The sequence below is a fragment of the Mustela nivalis genome (genome assembly GCF_964662115.1).
Source record: "Mustela nivalis genome assembly, chromosome: 7".
In the NCBI taxonomy this organism is placed as follows: domain Eukaryota; kingdom Metazoa; phylum Chordata; class Mammalia; order Carnivora; family Mustelidae; genus Mustela; species Mustela nivalis.
The window spans coordinates 11,127,861-11,148,093 of NC_139026.1; the positions used below are offsets into that span (position 1 = coordinate 11,127,861).

General features: G+C 41.0%; 1 protein-coding gene across 38 annotated transcripts in view; it reads left to right on the top strand.

The window, feature by feature from the left end:
- The window catches only part of RBFOX2 (RNA binding fox-1 homolog 2), a 274,726-nt gene that overhangs the window by 83,975 nt on the left and 170,518 nt on the right, over positions 1-20,233 (top strand). For 37 of the 38 annotated variants that reach the window (XM_082740312.1, XM_082740323.1, XM_082740295.1 and 34 more), the window contains exon 2: positions 5,004-5,054. Coding sequence is in view for 35 of the 38 variants with exons in the window: in XM_082740295.1 (XP_082596421.1) it covers positions 5,004-5,054 (51 nt within the window). In the remaining 3 variants the exon portion in view is untranslated. Of the gene's footprint in view, positions 1-5,003; positions 5,055-7,209; positions 7,323-20,233 lie in introns of those variants that run through there. The other variant, XM_082740315.1, reaches the window with a different exon arrangement.

Below are 20,233 nucleotides of genomic sequence, written 5' to 3' on the forward strand. Positions count from 1 at the left end.
AGGTCCGAGCTAGTGACATGCATAAGGGGGTGCTGAATCTCAGTCTGGAGCAAGAAAAGGAAATTGCTAAAGAATATGGACGATAAGACCCATTTCTATAAATTGAAAAAAATGCAAAGTTAATGCATTTTGAAAGGACATATTTATACATGATAAAAAGGAAAGCAGGTGATGCCCCTTTGTCATTAAGGGTAGGCTACTTTCAGAGGCTGGGAGTTTCTGAGGGCCGGTGAGTTCCAGATAACCTTACCTGAGGTTGGGGGGTGGCCTTGACTTTGCCAAGGCCCATGAAGGAAGAAGTCCATTTCCTCTGATATCTATCTGTGCTTCCTGCTACATTTGTCTTTGCTGTTAATGTTTCTGAGAATACCGGCTTGTAGGTTTGATACATTTTTTTTTTCCTTATGAGAAGTTCTTTGTATTGTTGAACTCAAGAATATAGTTTATATGTGGGGTCTTCTCTGGGAGTGATGAATGTTAATTTTGTTCTTGGGTGTTTTCCATTACTTTCTTAATCATATAATTTCTTTCTCAGATGATTTTGAAATAGTTACTGTAAAAAATTAATGTGGAACAGTTACTGTAGTAGAAAACTTGATAAAATGGAAGAAGTAGGAGCTTGGAGTTCAACAGACCTGGGTTGAAATGTTTTTCTCCACTCAATACCTATGCTTCATTATCTTCTCTTTGCTGCTTTCTGCTCCTCCTCCCCTCCATCCTGAAACTAGACCTGATTTAGTTGCTTAGTATCTAGTAGTTATCACCATCCTTATCATCATCATTGTTGTTAAAATCTGTAGGGAATGGTGTCAGAGTAAATCACGGAATCCAGAACAGACAAGGCACTCAAAGTTTTCAGAAGGAACTCTGTTCTTTTTTTGTGGTCTAAGCTGTATATGTCTCCCCTGTAAAAATTAGTGTGAAAGCAGCTGATCATGGCCCATGATGATTATCACTGTTAATAAATAACAGGTTGATTGACATAGAATTCACAGACCATAAATCTCACCCCCCCCCCTTTTTTTTTTTAAATTTTTAAAGATTTTATTTATTTATTTGAGAGAGAACACAAGCAGGGGGAGGGACAGAGGGAGAAGCAGTCTGCCCACTAAATTGGGAGTCCAACACAGGGCTCAGTCCCAGGACCCTGGGATTATGACCTGAGCCGAAGGCAGATGTTTAACTGACTGAGCCCCGTGTGGCACAAATCTCATGTTTTTAAAGTGATATTAGTAGTTTTTAGTATAATCATAAAGCTGCACATCTGTCATCACTAATTCCGGAGCATTGTCATCACCAAAACCAAACCCAGTACCTGTTATCACTTATTCCCCATTTTGCCCAATAATTCCCTAAAGCTGCTAATCTCTTCTTTCTCTGTAGATTTTTCCATTCTGAATATTTGCTGTTTTTTTTTTTTTAACTTAGCATGGTGTTTTCAGTATTATGTTATATCAGTACTTTGTTCCTTTGTGTTACCCAGTAACATTCAGTTGTAGTTATATCATACTTTATTTATCCATTGATCAACTGGTGAGCATTTGGATTGTTTCTACTTTTTGGTGATGTTGAAATAAAGCTGCTATGCACATTCCAGTACAAGATTTTGTGTGGATCTGTGTTTTTAGTTTTCTTCCTCATAGCAAGTGTGGAATTGCTACATCAGATGGTTACTCTGTTGTAAACATTTTGAGGGGCGGCTGCTAGGTTTCCACACTGTTTCTGGAGTGCCTTTACCACTTTATATTCCTACCGGCAGTGTATGAAATTCCAGTTTCTCCACATCTTCCCTAAAGTGTGTCTCTTTTTTCTAACAGGCGTGAAGTATTTTCTTCCTGCAATTTCAATTTGCATTTTCCTAATGACTAATGAGGTCAAGCATCTTTTCATGTACTTACTGGCCACTTGTATGTCTTCTTTGGAGAACTTCCTGCGCTAATCCTTTCCTCATTTCAAAAATTAGGTGGTTGTTTTAAAGAGTTCTCTATGTCTAGGGTGCCTGGGTGGCTCAGTGGGTTAAACTTTTGCCTTCGGCTCAGGTTGTGATTTCAGGGTCCTGGGATCGAGCCTACTTTCCCCCCTTCCTCTGCCCACTTCTCTGCCTACTTGTGATCTCTCTGTCAAATAAATAAATTAAAATCTTAAAAAAGAAAAAAGAGTTCTTTTTTTTTTTTAAAGATTTTTATTTATTTATTTGATAGAGAGAGATCACAAGTAGGCAGAGAGGCAGGCAGAGAGAGAGGGGGAAGCAGGTTCCCTGCTGAGCAGAGAGCCCGAAGTGGGGCTCGATCCCAGGACCCTGAGATCATGACCTGAGCTGAAGGCAGAGGCTTAAACCACTGAGCCACCCAGGCGCCCCGAAAAAAGAGTTCTTTATATCTATTTTGAATACAGATGACTCACAGTATTTTCTCCCATTCTGGGAGTTGTCTTTTCATTTATTGATGGAGTCCCCCCTCACTCTACTGAAATATAATTGACCTGTAACATTGTATAAGTTCAAAGTGTATAAAGTTTTGATTTGGTGCCTTTATTTATTGGGAAGTGATTACCAACACAGGGTTAGTTAACACCTGCCTCATGTCACATTATTACCATATATTTGTTATGGTGAGAACGTTTAAGATCTACATTCTTAGGACCTTTCAGGTATATAAAACAGTATTATTAACTATAATCACTATGCCAGACATTAGATACCCAGAATTGATAGTATCCTTCAAGTTCCAGAAGTTTTAAATTTTTTTAAATTAACATATAATGTATTATTTGCCCCAGGGGTACAGGTCTGTGAATCCTCAGGCTTACACATTTCACAGCACTCACTACAGCACATACCCTCCCCAGCGTCCATAATAGAGCCACCCTGTCCCTCCTCCCCACCCCACCCCCCCACTAACTCAAAAAGTTCAGAAGTTTTTAATTTTATTAAAGTCTGATTTATCTGTTGTTTACTTTGTCACTTGGATTTTTGGTCTCATACTGAAGAAGCTATTGCCTAACCAAAAGTCATGAAGATTTGCTTCTCTGTTTTCTTCTAAAAGTTTTGTGGTTTTAGATCTGTGATCCGTTTTGAGTTAATTTTCTATATGGTGTAAGATAGCATTCCAGCTTCATTTTTTAGTCTGTTGATATCCATTTGTCCCAACAACATTTGTTGAAAAAGATTGTTCTTTTCCCCATTGATTTACTTGGCACCCTTTCCAAACTCATAATTTTATCATAATTTTAGGGGTTTATTTCTGGACTCTCAGTTGTAGCCCATTGGTCTCTATGGCTAGCCATAGGCCAGTATTACACTATCTTGATTACTTTAGCTTTGTAGGAAACTTTGAAATCAGGAAGCACGAGTTCAGCTTTACTCTTCTTTCTCGGGATTGTTTGGCACCTGTGATTTTTTAAGGCTGTTATCTTTGGTGTGTTCTCTCTTGGGAGACTTAATTTATAAATGTCCAAAATAGCGACTTAGGAATCAAAAAGAAGAAGTTGGATTTTGTGTGATTGAATCAGTGATAAATGCCAAAATAACTTCAGCTTATTGACCTCCAGTTACTTCTTTATCCATCGTTTTGGGTGCCCACCGTGTGTTAGACACTGTGCTATTTTGCAGTCTCTGTAGCAAGCTTATGTTGGCTCCTGGTTTCGTATTTTTGAATGCAGTGTGGACGTTTGATAGATCAAAGGATATAATCAAAGCAGATCTATCATTGGTTGCAGCTCTTGCCATAATTGAAAGGCCTATCAGTGCAAATTCTTACCTTGTAATTCTACTAGTCGGAATGAAAGTATAAATGGATGGCAGAAGAGAATGAGTATTTTCCAGGTAGCTGTGTTGCACACGTTGAAAAAATTACAAAGGCACCGTATGTTCTCATTTACACTTGGGTGTGCACATAAATCTCCCATTTAAAAGTTCACTTGAAGGCAAGGGCCTTGTGATATTTATCTTTCTTACTGATGACTGACATCTAACAGTACTTTAAAAATATTAGCTGTTCAGGGAGCCTGGGTCCAACTCTTGATTTTGGCTCAGGTCATGATCTCAGGGTTGGGAGGTCAAGCCTTGCATCGGGCTCCACGTTGGGCATGGAGCCTGCTTATGGTTCTCTCTGTCCTTTTGCCCCTCTTACCCCCTTTCTTTCTAAAAAAAAATTTAGGTTCTCACTATTTGTTGACTGAATAATTGCATGGGTCAAGCCATGAATGAGTGCTCCTATCTTATGACCTTATACTAAATTAGGGTTTGCATAGCTTTTATTGGCTATCATTCTTACCCTCAAGGCTCTTGATTTAGGGGTAAATGTGAAGATGAGACGCTCAATATGATACAGCTTTACAAAAATAAGATTTATTGCGTCATAAATAATATGAAAAGGAAATTGTACAGATAGCCTAAATACATTTTAATATATACATGTTAGGAGTCACTTGGATCTACAAGGTGATACAGGATGGTAGAATAAGTCCTGAGCTGAGATGGGATTTCACGTAGGGCTCAAAGAACTGAAGGAACACATATTGAGAGAGGGGAGTGGCAAAAACTTCCAGGCCAAGAGGTAGTTCTCAGAATGGGTGGCACTGTTCAGCCAGGAGACTTCTGGGAAAATATGGATATTTTTGGTTGTCCTAGTATTCAGGATTGCTATTGGCTTTTAGTGGTTAAAGGCCAGGGAGGCTAACGTCCCATAGTGTGGAGTTGGGAGTTGATTTGCTCCAAATCACAGTGACTTCCTATTTGCAATATTCTTAAAGGAAACAGATTTAGCTGTATAAGGAGGAAAATAGTGTTTATGAGTTGTGTTTTGAAGCAAATACTATTTGTTTGGTTTGGTTTTTGCCATTATAGAGGCTGAACTGAGAGAGGTGTGTAGTTGGAGTGGAGTATAGCAATGGAACATCTTAGGAACTGTTGCAGGGGTTTATATTTGATCAATTTGGATGATTTTGGTGATTCTTAACATTTTCTTTTGTCTTATAGTTTGATTTTCTTTTCTTTTTCTTAGAACGAGCCTCTGACCCCAGGTTATCATGGATTCCCAGCACGGGACAGCCAGGTTGGTATCTGCTGTTACAACTCAGATGAGATGGGTGTGTGTGTGTGTGTGTGTGTGTGTGTGTGTGTGTTTTCATACTAAGGATGATGTGGTAGAGAGCATTTCCTGAAATAATTTTGGAGAGTGACACGGTTAGTTTCAGCAATGAATTTACATTTAGAGATACTAATAAATATATTTTTTTAATCCTAAAAGAATTATAATCATGTTACTGAAACTGTGGATACTACAGGGGGAAAAAAATCACTGAGGCATAGCCATAATTGCTTTTGTTTTTTCTTCTCCAGGCTCTGATAATTTTTTAACCTGGTTTTCTTGATGTCTCATAATTCTAAGTGCTGGGCTTGTCTCTTAATTCTCTGCCACTTAGCCCCTGCCTGCACAGATTTTTTTGAGTCCTTGCAATAATCTGCAGCAAGAAAATTCCATTCTCCTTCCTGGGGGAATTCAGCCTTATGGTTTTAATCAGGGAAGACTTGCTTGAGAGAGGGAAGTTTCTGCTGTCTTTCTTTCTTAGTTAGGGAGGATGATTGGAAAAAAGCCCAAGCCCTACTGTGGGTAGAGCAGTAATGCTTCCTGTGAGACATCCTCTGGATGCTTTAGGTGAGTGTATAAAATGCCTCCCCTAGCCTTCCACTGTCTGAAACCTTGAGCAGATGAGGCTGAAGCCGCATTAGGCTAGAAGAACAGGTAAAGCTGCTTCAGAGGAATGATGCGGTTTAAGATACCTACCCTCTGAAATTTGCCTCCTTGATGTCTGGGCATACAGATATTTTTCGGGAGATTTGAAAGGATAGCTCCTAGCACTATCTTTGAATGCCCGTCCAACTTCCCTATAGGGTTGTCCAAAAAACCCCTCACTGTTAGGCTTGTCCAAAGGACATGTGTCATCAGAGCGCTAAACCAAAGTGTTGTGACATGGATGGATCTCATCAGAGCCCCTGATGCTGATCTTAACAACTAGGACGACCCATCATCGCAGTCCTCTGAGTACTTGCCCAGTTCTTGCACTTTTGGTGCTGGGTTGGTATCAGACTGGCCCCAGGTAGGGTATGGAGAAAAAGGGGGCAGGAGAGTGGTGTTGGTCCCCATGCTCATCTCCCAGTGGGATCATCACCATAGCAACTGAAGTTTGTCCCTATGGAAGTTTTGTTGAAAGATAATAGTCATTTACTACAGATCTAAACAAAATATAGATGATCCTTTCTTCCTTCCTTCCTCCCTCCCTTCCTTCCTTCCTTCCTGGTTTGGGTCTGCTCTAGAGCTTTTGTAAACTGTGGAATTTATGCCCTTTGATAGTAGTTCTGTACCATGGCCGTATATCACGAAAAGTACTACGGCCTAGAGCTCAGCCCGCAGACGTTCTGATTCAGTAGGTCTAAAATCGGGTTTAGTCATTCACATATTTAGAACCCTCTACAGCTGATTCTGTTTTGCAGCCGGAGTCAAAAAGTAGTGCTATGGGCCATGTTAAAAGGAGTGGCATTTTCTGTTTCATCCTGCACTTTTCACCTAGGACCCTTAAATTAGAAAGGATCATGATCAGTGTCCCGTCTTGCATACCAGTGCGTATGTTTACTTCCTTATAAAATGTTACTTATGTTGGATGTAGGTTTATTTTAGATATGGGAAGGTAAAAGTAATTGACAAAGCATGGGGATAGATGTGCTGAGTTTAAAGGATCCGAAAGGTACTGTGTAATGCTCTCTTCGTCCTGTGGGATTGCAGATCAATGAGAAACTAAGCAAAAAGAGTTAAGAGGAATTTGTTAAAGCCCAGTTGCTTGGAACTGCTTTATTTTTCCTTTCTCTTGTGGTAGGGACCCACTTCTGTCACCTGCACCCTCATTACTCAGACTCTGTCTGCTATAGGTCTAGGCAGACCCTTTTGCCACAGTTTAAAGCTGTTCATTTACTTTGAGGCACATTCTGATGGTGACAGGTTTATATTAGTTTATTTTCTTGGGCTTTATTTTGTTCCCTGGCTAGATCTCTGAATCTAGAGATCTTAGAGCAGTGCAAACAGGCAAATATTGAATAGCTGCTTGTTGTATTTGATGAATACGGAATCCAAATGAGCACTGCTAATTAATGCCTCTAACCTTGTGAACTCTCACTTTGTGCACGCAGGTTTGGGAGGCATTTATCAGTGGGCAACACTGGTCACCGAGCAGCCTGAGCTGGGCAGAAACTGAACTTGAGATCTTTACATCTCCCCAGAGTGGTTTGGCTCAGCAAATCCAGGAGCAGGGGGAGGGGTGAGGTGAAGGTGAATTTTAATTGTGTCTTTATTTGCCCTCCTCATTCTTTTGCCATTCCTTTCTAAACAGATGGGAACCATCCCGAGACATTATTTTTATCAGCATCTTCTTGTGATTTTAAGAGAGGCGGAGTTAAAATCCTGGTCCTCCTAGAGCACCGTCATCCGTGCTTTCCCAACTCATCCACACAGTCACCTCTGGAGGTAGATAAAGCAAACACTTCCTTTGGAGAGAGCAGGGAACTGAGGCACACAGAGATACAAGTGGCTTATGCAAGGCAAGCCTACCTGATCGTAGCTGTGTAAGGACTGAAGTTTGTCTTCGGTTTTGTTGAGAGCCCTTTCCCCTGTCCTGGGGATTGTTCCCTCGCACAAGGAAAATGTGGTCCTGTGCGTGTGCCAGCTTGCCCCCATACTTCATTTATCGTTTGGCGGCTTCATAGGCCTCGGGAAGCTCAACCACAGATCTCGGAAGCCATGGCCCCTGGTTAAGGGTTGTTGCCCCTGAGCTGCTGAGGACCAAGTAGACCGACATCTCACTGTTCAGTGACCTTTTTCCTGCTGTTATGTAAGCTCCCGCTGGCACATTTGAATCAGAAACTTTCGGAGCAAAGGAGGGGGAAAAAAACACCTGCCACCTTCTGGAGGTTTTGTTTTTTTAATGTGCGGTTGCCCCAGCCTTCTTGCCAGTCAGTTAGCCAGCTTTCTGAGATGACAGGCCATTGCATTCGTAAGGCACTCCAAGCGCTTCACGGTGCTTGCTCTTGGGCTCTCTCTGTGGCCGTGCAGGAGACGGACATCGTCCAGATGACAGAAGTGAAAACCAGCTGGAAGGCTGAGGGTCGGGTTGATAACAATATAGGGTTTAGATTCCCAGCTGATTGTTTCTCTGTGGTTTATGCATATGTGCAGGTGCTTATTTTTAGTGTTAAGGCTGGAATATTTTGTGGGTTTGTAACATTTTTAAATGAGAGAACGTCTGAGTATTAGCTCCAGAGTTTTTAGATAGGAGGGACTTAGGCGTAGCAATCTGGTGAGAACGGGACTTAGTTCTGCAGAGCAGGCTTACTGTTTTTGCTAACATTGTTTGTTTATTTAGGATGGCGTTCAGGGACTTTTAGAGAGTACAGTGGGAGTCCTGAGGCCATCCCCTTGCCACCTCTTGGTGCTGTAACTTTATGTTTACCACATTAGGGTGGCCATACTGTTCCTCATTGTAGTTGGGGTGCCTTTGAGAGTGAAAAGCAATGCTCATGTTGAAACAGTCCCAGGCAAACCGAGATGGGTGGGGTGTGTGGTCATCTTAGCCATAAGGCCAGAACTCTAGCACATGTCCCCTTGACTGTTGTGATCAGGAATTGGGATTGTGGCACAGTGCATTACGTAACATTTAACCTGTGCGGGAATGAAACATTCCCATTCATGTTTGAGATGAGAGAGTACAGACTCTTGGTTTGGTTCAGGTGTTGAGTCAGGTGTAGAGCTGAGAGTAATAGTATGTTTAAAAAAAAAAAAAAACGACTAGGGGTGTCTGGGTGGCTCAGTGGGTTAAAGCCTCTGCCTTCGGCTCAGGTCATGATCCCAGGTCCTGGGATCGAGCCCCACATCAGGCTCTCTGCTCAGCAGGGAGCCTGCTTCCTCCTCTCTCTCTGCCTGCCTCTCCACCTGCTTGCGATCTCTGTCTGTCAAATAAATAAATAAATAAAATCTTAAAAAAAAAACAAAACAAAACGACTAATGTTTATAAAGTACTTTACAGTGTGCTTCCATGGTTTTTGAGTTTTGACCTTCACAATAGCTGTGCTAGGTAGGTGGGGCTTTATTATCTCTATCAATAAGAAAACAGACACAGAAGGGCGCTTGGGTGACTCAGTCAGTTAAGCAGTTGACTTTTGATTTCAGTTCATGTCATGATCTCAGAGTCCTGGGATCAAGCCCCACATTGGGCTTCCCACTCAGCAGGGAGTCTGCTTGGAAATTCTCTCCCTTTTCCTCTGCCCCTCCCCCTACTTGTACACACACTCTCAAATAAATAAATAAATCTTAAAAAGAAATAGAACCAACACAGAGATTTTTACTTATTTATATTTTATTATTATTTTTTAAAGATTTTATTTATTTATGACAGAGAGCTAGCAAGACAGGGAACACAAGCAGGAGGCACTGGAGAGGAAGCCTGATATGAGGCTTGATCCCAGGATCATGACCTGTGCTGAAGGCAGATGCTTAACAACTAAGCCACCCAGGTCTCCCGTCACAGAGATTTTTAAATGAATTTCCAATGTCACATAGAAGGGAGGTGGCAGAAATGGACTTGAACCCTGGATTTTCAGCCTCCAGTGTCTTGTATTTCCCATTTGTATTCTTCTGTCAATGTTCTCTAGTCCTTGGATGGGAATGTTCTCTTGCTAGTGTGACAAGATATTCTGGAATCCTTGGGGAATGTGGCAACATGAAAAGGTTTCGTGTGACCTGGATATCCCTTGAGTAACATGTCTGTCAAATTTTCTTCCTGTCTTGTTTGTTAAAACAGCTTATGGTCCACAGTTTACCTTTTTGTATTTTAAATATAAAGAAAAAATTAATGTCATGGTGTTAGGATTTTTATCTTATTTATAAAATGCTGGTCCGTGGCTCCTTGAAATTTTTTTCCTTTTCCTAAAATTCTGTTGAAAAACCACTCTGTTGACATGTTTAGGTGAAACACGGAAACAGAATGTCAAAGGAGATGTTCAAGTTGGCAGATACGACTTTGACTGTTAAGAGATTTTAATTGGGAGTGGCAGCCGTACTTTTAATTGAGAGGATAGATTAAAAACAACCTATGAGGGGTCCCTGGGTTGCTCAGTCGGTTAAATTAACTCAGGAGGTTAAGTGTCTGACTCTTGATTGCAGGTCTTGATCTCAGGGTCCTGAGTTCAAGCCTTTTGTTGGGCTCTATGCTGGGTCTGGAGTCTACTTTCAAAAAAAAAAAAAAAAAAAAAAAAAAGTGACCTAAGGGATTTCTTTTTCAAAAGTATTTTCTTTCTTAAGGATTAAAAACAAAAATTTCCCTTTTTCTAACCAGCTCTTCCTTTTATCCCTGGTATGGGCTTTATTTTAGTCATCGTTTTTATAAATTAACTTTCAGGGCTTTCAGTTACTTTGATTGGGAGCCATGGACAACAGCAAATGCATTTTCTGTCCTACTCATTTTGTTTGGTGCCAAAGAAACGATGGCTCCTTTTCCTCCCTTGTTAGAATGGAGGACATGGTAAGAGAGGGTTCAAGTTCTAGCTCAGTGCTTTCAAGCTTAAAAAAGACAACACCGCCTAGTAAGCAATAGCTTTAACATCATGACCCAGTTTACACACACACACCCACACACACACATGAGTATAATTACTCTTGTAATTATAATTAATATAATTTATATTATATTTTTATTTTATATTGTATTATATTATATTTATATATATAATATTATATTTATATTGTATATTTTCTATTCCTTTCCATTCAGCAGTTGTTTGAGCAAAATTGGTTTTCTGGACCTACTAGTAGATGGCCTTCTATAGTTTCGAAGAACAAAATTCTAGTAATTGTCCTTAAAAATGCAGCCTTAAAGAACTCCTTATCCTTTATCAGTTGCTTCCCTGTTCCCCATCCTTCTGCAGCCACTCATCTGCTTTCCATCTCTACGGATTTGCCACTTCTGGACTTTTTTTTTTTTTTTTTTAAGATTTTATTTATTTATTTGTCATAGAGAGACCGAGAGCAAGCACAGGCAGACAGAGTGGAAGGCAGAGTCAGAGGGAGAAGTAGGCTCCCTGCGGAGCAAGGAGCCTGATGTGGGACTCGATCCCAGGACGCTGGGATCATGACCTGAGCCGAAGGCAGCTGCTTAACCAACTGAGCCACCCAGACGTCCCAGGACTTTTCATATAAATGGAATCCCACAATATCTGGTCTTTTGTGACCGGTTTCTTTTCACTCAGCATGATCTTTTCAAGGTTCATCCATGTTGTAACAGGAATGAAGGTGGCTCCTGTTGGTTGAGTCCTGTCCCATCGTATGGTGCAGGGAGGACTGTATATAAGCCTTCTGCCTCCCTCTGGAGCTCCCTGCCGCCCTCCGACCTGCCGTTGGCATTGGGTGTTCTCGAACAAGCACGACCCCAGCTTCAGTGTGGAGTCACGGTCCATTCTGCCTTCTGTGCACTGCTCTTCACCCAGCTGCTCACCTTTTCATTCAGGCCACAGCTGCACAATTTACTCCTCCGAGAAGCCTTTCCTGACTACACCATTCTAACTGTATTCAGATCCATAACCTGACCGTGCAGCTGCACTTTTTTTGCGTCTCTCACTGGCATCTGAAATTGTCCACTGCACGTACTTTATGGTGCATCTCTCCCACCAAAATACTCTGGGCAAGCTGTGACTTTGCTTACAGCAGAGCCTTGTTTGTAGGAGATCAATAAATAGTTGTTGAAAGAATAAATGAAAATTATTTTGTTTAACGTCAAAGACTTTGAAAGGTTTGAGGCAGGGAAGTAATGTGATTTTACATTTTTAAAAAGAACATTCTGGCTGCTGTGAGGAATTAAGTTTTAGGACAACCAAAGAGAGAAAGAAAGGAAAAATAAGCAGTCTTAGAATGGTCTAGGCAACAAGCTTAATTATTTGCTGTGTTTAATATCAGTTCCAGCTAGGACTTAATTGTCAAATGAGAAATTTTACCCACCCCCGCCATGGCTGAAAACTATTAAAATGGCTGGTTCAGAAGTAAATTGTTTCATACCCCTTCTGTATCTCACAATCTATAATAATTTTCTTACTGGTCCCCCCCCCTTTTTAAAGATTTTATTTATTTATTTGACAGAGATCACAAGTAGGCAGAGAGGCAGGCAGAGGGAGATAGAGGTGGAAGCAGGCTCCCTGCTGAGCAGAGAGCCTGATCGGGGAGATCCTGGGACCCTGTGATCATGACCTGAGCTGAAAGCAGAGGCTTTAACCCACTGAGCCACCCAGGTGCCCCCTTACCGGTCCCCTTTTAATTAAAAATACTTCTGCTTTACTTTAAATTACATATAAAATCCCCCCTCCCCCGCTAGGTTGTATAGAACCCCATTCTCAGCCATGCAAAGTATCTTATAAAATGGTTGCTTCGCCCCAGTCTCTGACACCAGGTCACCCATCCGTGGTCAGGTCCTCTGCGGTGTTGCCTCACACCCTCTAGTGGATGAAGGGCTGGTAAATGCTGTGGCATCTGGTGTTTGAGCATTTTGCTCGAACCATGTAATTAGCTTCAGACTCACTCTTGCATTTTAGATCATTTCCTTCTACAAATAGTTAGTAAGCCTTTTCCTTTTGGAAAAGACCATTTCATTTCATCTGCTGCTGTCTGCCATGTGTCTGAATAACTTGCCTATTCTGCTATTTCTTGATTTACCAATTTTAGACACTATATTTTGGCTTCCTACTGTTGGAGATGAGATATTAACAGTTTTCTAGACACTGTCTCCTTTCTAATAAAGCCAGTTTAAAACAATCCATGTTTATTACTAAATTATGGTTATATAATATTAATATTATTATGACTAAGTATAGCTGAATCATATATTCACTTTCTTACATACTTTCCCATTTTCCCTGGAGTTATTAAATATATATATGGATATATATAGAAAATAATAAGTAGATAAACAAATAAATTTAGTAATCACTTAAAAGCACAATTGAGATGTAATTTCTGTACCATAAAAGTCATTCAATGTAGGTAAACCTATTCAGTGAGCTTATAAAATTTATAGAGTGGTGCCACCATCACCACAATTGGGTTTTAGAATATTTCCATAACACACCTCCCCACCCCACCCGCCCAGATTTTCTTGAATTTTTTTTCAATTCCCACTCTTACCCCAAGCAGAATCTGCTGATCTGTTTTCTGACTGTTTTTCCTGGATATTTTATGTAAATGGGATCATATGATATGTATGAAGTCTTTCGTGTGTGACGTCTGTCATTTAGCGTAATGTTTTTCAGGTTCATCCATGTTGTAGTACGCATTGCTATGTCATTACTCTTTGTTGCTGAAGAGTGTTCTTTTCTATGGATGTATGCCATTTCGTTAATCCATTTACCAGTTGATAGATAATTTGGATCATTTTCAGTTTGGCCTTTATGAATAATGCTGTTACGAACATTTGCATTGAAGTCTTTGTGTGGGTTTATGTTTTAATTTCTCTTGGGCAGATTTCTAGGAGTGGAATTGCTGGGTTTTATGGTAAGCTCGTGTGTCAGAAACTATCACACTATTTTCCAAAGTGGCTTGGTTTTTATCCTTTTTTATTAAACAGAGTATGTGTTGGTAGCTCATTTGGTTTTGGTTTGCATTTCTTTATACTGAAAGATGTAGAGTTGCCTTTTTGGGGGGGCTTATTAGCCATTTGTATGTTTTCTTTGTTGAGATATCTGTTTAAGTCTTTCACTTTGCCCACTTTTTACTTGGTTCATTTGTCCTCTTATTGAATGATAAGAGTTCTTTATATATTTTGGGTACAAGTTCTTTGTCACATTTACAATTTGCAGATTTTTTTTTCTCAGTTATGAGATTTTGCAAGACAAATCTGTCCCCTCTCCCTAATAAAACAAAACTATATTTTCATCCTTTTTTACTAAATTTGGATAAACTTTATGTAACTATCCTGGGAAAGAGACTAGAAACAGGCATTCGACTATCTTTGTTCAGTACTGGAGATGGCTCCCCCAAAAGACTGGTAGGTTTATAGTGGTTTTGTGTTTGGCTGACACCATTAGTCGATGGCATGTTTAGGTAAGAAAGTTCTTCAGGCAGTGAAGAGCAGTTATGCTGATTTCTACTTGTCCTAAGAGATGTAATGTGGTAGAGGATCAGCCACAGTCATTGACTTTTCTTTATTTAACCAAGGCACTGTAGCTTCCGTAAGGCTATTTCATGGAAATTCCTCTGGACACAAACATACACACACCTGCACAAACCACACCCTGGCTTTGGATTTTAAAAATCAGTGTTGCCCTTGCTTGTATGACTTTGGGCAAGTACTTTCCTTCTCTGAGCCTCAGTTTCTTGATCTATAAAATAGAAATAGTATCTACTATGAAAGGTTGTTTTGCAATTAGAGGTAACATACATAAATTTCCCAGCATACGATAGGGTCATTAAGTCATTTTTCTCTTTAATTATATGGAAACGGGGCCTTAGGGAAGCTTTACGGGGCCTTAGGGAAAGCTTTATAAGGAGATACTTAGTTTCTGTAGGCTTTTTTTTTTTTTTAAAGATTTTATTTATTTATTTGACAGAGAGAAATTACAAGTACACTGAGAGGCAGGCAGAGAGAGAGAGAAGGAAGCAGGCTCCCTGCTGAGCAGAGAGCCTGATGCGGGACTCGATCCCAGGACCCTGAGATCATGACCTGAGCCGAAGGCAGCGGCTTAACCCACTGAGCCACCTAGGCGCCCCAGTTTCTGTAGGCTTTGAATTTACCATGTGAGATGACTTAAATCTGTAGATTTGAAATTTCTAGCCCAGGAGCATCGCTTTACCGTATTTCCAAAAATAATATGCTTGGGTGTGGGGAATGAAACCTGTACCAGTTTATTTACATAACTCATTATGGGTCTTGGCAGCATCAGTAGAAAGAGGGAGTGGAGTCAGTTTTGAGATTGTTAGGACTTGGACAGAGTCTGGCCAAACTGTGCTGTTCGAGGCTCTCTACAGCCATTGTGCTCCTTGTTAGTCCTTCCACGTGTTTCTTCTACTGTGCATGGCTCTTCAGAGCCCTTCAGATCTCGGTCCTGGATATTTATTTCTTCCTAGTGCCTTTTGATTGAAATATTCCTCCTGTTCCCAGCGGAACCCTAAGTATCCTTCAGGAACCCCTGCCATAACTTAACCTGCTGTATGAGACCTTTGCTTACTGCCTCTACTCATTTGAATTCACTTAGCACTTCATATGCATAGCATTTCCATAAGTGATAGAGCCAGTGAGTTTGGTAGATTTATGAAGACCATGAGCAAAATCTAACTTCTGTAAGGCTCAGTGTTGTCATCGGTGAAAGTGAGGAGGACAGTACTTACTTTTGTAAGCATTACATTGGTAAAATTTCCATGTCAGAAGTGACTTAATAGCTGACGTGATATTTCACTGCTTCTACCTTCTGCTTTTCCTGTAGTCTAGAAAGTCTCTTCTCATCTCTGGGCCCAAGTTTTTTCTTCTTCCTTTAAGAAGTCTTTTGGCTCTAATGGGTTTGACTTTGTGGTTCTTGACAGTATCATGCTTCCTAATGAAAACAGTGGGGTTTTTTATCACTTAACTTCCTACCTCTGAATTCAGCAGGGCTGCTCTGGATCTGGGGATGGATGAGTAACTCAAACAGAAGCATAGAAAGGATGGCTGGCTTTCTTCTCATCCCTCTTCTGTATGTGGTTTCTTTGTCACATCCTGTCTTTTATTCTGTGGCTTGACTTCTTCCCCCAGCTTTGCCAGTTTTCACTCAGTTTGGATTTGCTGTGATTTTAGGCTGTCAGAACAGTTTGTACTTGTCTCTTGACGCAAATCCTTACTATTTTGTAAATGGATGCATCATAACTTCACTGGTTGGCTTTCCAGTAGATTGGCCTAACCTTTATGAGCATTTGATTTGTGTTGTAATGAGAAGTTTAATATGGCCTTCGAAAAGATTTATCTGACTAAGGATTATTAATCACTGGGACTACTTATATAGGAAAACTCTAGAATTTTCTTTTTTTGCAGTTTTCAAAATCAGGTGATTCATCTCTTTAGACTTGTTCAGGGTGGCCACGTAGTTAGTAGACATAAGTGGCAGATAGCCATAAGCACACCTGGCTGCCATTTTGTGAGTTACTTTTAAGAAACATGATCCATCTCTTCAACGTTGTCCTTCAACAGACAGCCACTGGCAGGCGATTTAGAATGAAACCAGCTAGTTAAGTGTAAGATAAAGCAAAAGGCCTCATAGTTGGTGGCCAAAACGTGTTTCAGTTATAGATAAAATATTTTTATTTTCTTGATAGCATTAGTGTATGCCATTATACTGAGCTGATTTAGGGTTGATTTAGAAAGGAGGGGGAATACAACAGATGATTTAAGGTCTTTGTGTTAGAAAACGTGGTGCCACCAGAAGATAATTTCAGTAAATTCAGTGTAATCGTACATTTAAACGAAGGCTCAGCTCTGATTTCACTGGAGTATCATTATTCTGCTTAGCTGTTTCATTGCTGAAAACTCTTCAGTGGCTACTCTGGGACATCCGTGGTATGGCCCCAGTCTTTATCCTTCTGTGTCTTGTTCTTTGTGTTCTAGCCACACTATAGGTTGGGGTGGTATAGTTTTGAAATCAGATAAGGGTTTTAATTCTAATTTCTTTTTTATGGTCTTTTGCATGTTTAGATACTGGCCATCCTTACCATCATTTAAATCCCACTTCAGATGCTGTCTGTTTCAGGAAGTCTTGCCTGAACTCCCAAGGCACAGAATTTCCACTTTATAATGGCACTTTATCACTGCATATTATTTTATGTTGGCCCATACTGTTCTGTGAGAGCAAGGATCCTATCATACTTCTTGATGTTCTTAAATACTTTGCTCAGAGTAAGTACTCAGTAAGAATTTGGTAAAGGGATCAATTAAAAAGTAAACTTATCTCTAGCCTTTTTGAAATACGGAGACTACTCTGTGGGGATTTCTTCCTGTGGAAGATTTAAAAAAAAAAAAAATCTTTGTTCAGGCTTTCATTGGGTTTTTTGCTCTTGCCTTGCCAGAACTATATAAAAAATTAATACTTAAGAAGGTTGATATCTGATCTTCAGCAAGAGAGAGTGCCCTCACAAGTTTAATGGGTTTTGTCAAGTGGATATTAAATGTAAATCTGCCATTTTGTGGAGCCACACAAGGCTCTTAAACCACTCAATAAACATCCTTATTGAATTAGTAGAACTTTTCAACAAGGGCCTGCCTGTGTATCTCCTATTATTAGGATCTTTCATTGTTCCTTAGAGCGTCTTTAGCCTGTGCTCTCAGAAGCTTTGGGGTATCATGTGGATCCTAGAATCATCTAAGCTAAAGATGCTTCTAGCTCCTTAATTCTGTTATTTTGTCATTGGTGTAGGGAGCTCATGCACTCATTTTAATGGTTGTGTCTAAATTTTAGACTCGCAAGTAGGAGTCTAAAAGAGAGAAAACGAAAAAGAGAGCTAACGTGTGTTGAACACTGATTATGTGCCAAATCCTGTATCAAGGATTTAGCAAGTATTATTTTATTCCTCCCCTTTGCAGGTGAGGAAACCAAGGCTCAAAGAGATTTAAGTCATTGCCCAAGACTGTGTAGCTAATAATTAGTGAAGTTGGGTTTTATTTTTAGTTTTAGTTTTTATAAGTTGGGGGAGAGGGAGAGAGGGAAACTTAAAGGCACCAGTTTGATCTCACAACCCTGAGATCATGACCTGAGTTGAAATCAAAGAGTCATATGCCTAACCGACTAAGCCGCCCAGGCACCCCTGAAGGTTTTTTGTTGTTGTTGTCATTTTATTTATTTATTTATTTGAGAGAGAGCGCACACGGGAGAGCACAAGCAGGGGGGAAAGGGAGAAGCAGGCTCCCCACTGAGCAGAGAGCCCAGTGTCGGGCTCCATGGGATCAGGACACAAACCAAAAGCAGACACCCAACTGACTGAGCCACCCAGGTGCCCCCTAAAATTTGAGTTTTAAATCTGAATGTTAGATTGGAACGTTGATGATACTTCTACCAAAAGAGCACATGTCTTTTCCTTATTTACTTTTTTGTTTTTTTTTTTCAAGATTTTATTTATTTGACACAGAAAGAGACAATGAGAGCAAGAACATAAGCAGGGGGGTGGGAGAGGAAAGCAGGCTTTCCACCGAGCAGGGAGCCCGGTGTGGGTCTCAGTCCTAGGACCTGGGGATCATGACTTGAGCCGAAGGCAGACACTTAATGACTGAGCCACCCAGGAGCCCCTCCTTATTTACTTTTAATTAAATATGTGTTCTGGGGTGCCTGGATGGCTCAGTGGGTTAAGTGTCTGCCTTCAGTACCTGGGATCCAGTCCTGCGTCAGGCTTCCTGCTCAGCGGGGAGTCTGCTTCTCCCTCTCCCTCTGTAATCTGTGGCCTTTCTTGCTTGCTCTCAAATAAATGAGTAAAATCTTAAAAAAAAAATGTTTGTGTGTGTTTTAAAGATTTTATTCATTTATTTGACAGACAGAGATCACAAGTAGCCAGAGAGGCAGGCAGAGAGAGAGAGGGGGAAGCAGGCTCCCTGCTGAGCAGAGAGCCCGATGTGGGGCTCGATCCCAGGACCCTGGGATCATGACCTGAGCCAAAGGCAGAGACTTTAACCCACTGAGCCACCCAGGCACCCCATGTGTGTGTGTTTTTTTACATCTTACTTGCATGTTTGATTTTTCTTTAGTTGGTAGTGAATGTTATTTCCTTTCTGGTTCCCCTCCCCAGCCTACACTGAGGGGGTAATAATTCTGTATTATATTCCTCTAGTCCTGTGGAGTTTACAGATCACTTTCCTGTCCATTTTCATTCGATCTTGGTGAGCCCCATTGAGATCTACATGTGGGCAAGGGTCGGGGGAGGGCAGCGTTTTAATCTCCTTTGGCAGATGAGGAAATTCGATGTCCAGCTTTGTGAGAGATTTTCCAAGGGTGGTAATAAGTGGCACAGGGAGAAGAACATAGCTTTTTTTGAAGAGGCACACTGCCCTCCAGACTAAACTCCATAGCAGTACCTTCTTTTTCTAATGAAGTCGGTGGACGCAATCTATGAAAAATGTGAGTGCGGCAGTCCTGGTAGCAAAGATTTGTTTGGAGGACTTGGAGCCTCACCCTCTGAGCATCCTTTTGACCCTGAAGCCCCCTCAGCTGATTGGAACACTCTTTGGAGACCACTGCGGAATAATCAAAGAACCTTAGTGTCAAGCAGACCTGAGCTCTGAGTTTTAGTTACTGCCTGATGTTTCCCCCTCACTTTCGGGTGCTCGTTTGTAAAGTGGGCGTGCTTCTGTAGGATTGCTGATGCATGTTGACCAACAAGCATGCTGGAGCCTAGCTCGGTGGCCGCTGGGCTTCTCTGAAGGAGCCATCAGCCTATCAGGAGGTCGAGGTCGGCTGCTCAGCATGTGCGGGGCTCCTGCTGGAGAGAGTGGGGAGCTTGTCACTGAGGCTGCGCTCCCAGAACTTACAGCGCTGTACTTTGCACTTGACTGAAGGTTCACACATCACTTTTATCAATCGTTGAGAACAGGAATGGACAGACACGTTTTGCAAAGGATCGGTGTGCAGATATTTTGGGCTTTGGGGGCCATCGGGCCTCTGTCGCAGCTGTTCAGCTCTGCTGCTGTGGTGTGTGAGCAGCTGTAGATAGCATGGGGATGAATGGCCGTGGCTGTGTTCTAATAAAACTTTATTTGAGGGCACTGAATTTCATGGAATTTCCACATGTCATGAAATAAGCTTCTCTGGATTTTTTCCCCCAACCATTTAAAAAAAATGTAAAAACCATCTCAGCTCATGGTCCATGTGCAGGTTGTACAAAAGCAAGTGATGAGCTGGATCTGGTCCGTAGACCATAGCTTGCTGACTCCTTATTTAGATATTGCTTGTTGACAGTGTGGTTTTTAACCCTGTGAAGAGTAGTTTAATTTAAAAAATGATTTCTATTAAGAAAGTAGTGATATTATAAAAGGCTTCATCTCACAGTAGAAAAAGGATTTGTTTTTCTCTATTTCCTTTCAAGAATTATTACATGTTTTAGGTTCTTTACCCTCTGTGAAGTGGTTAAATTCAGCTGTCCTTGTCCTGGGTAATGCTTACATGAAGAAGTTTCTGAGTAAAGACTGTATAGTGTAGTGGAGA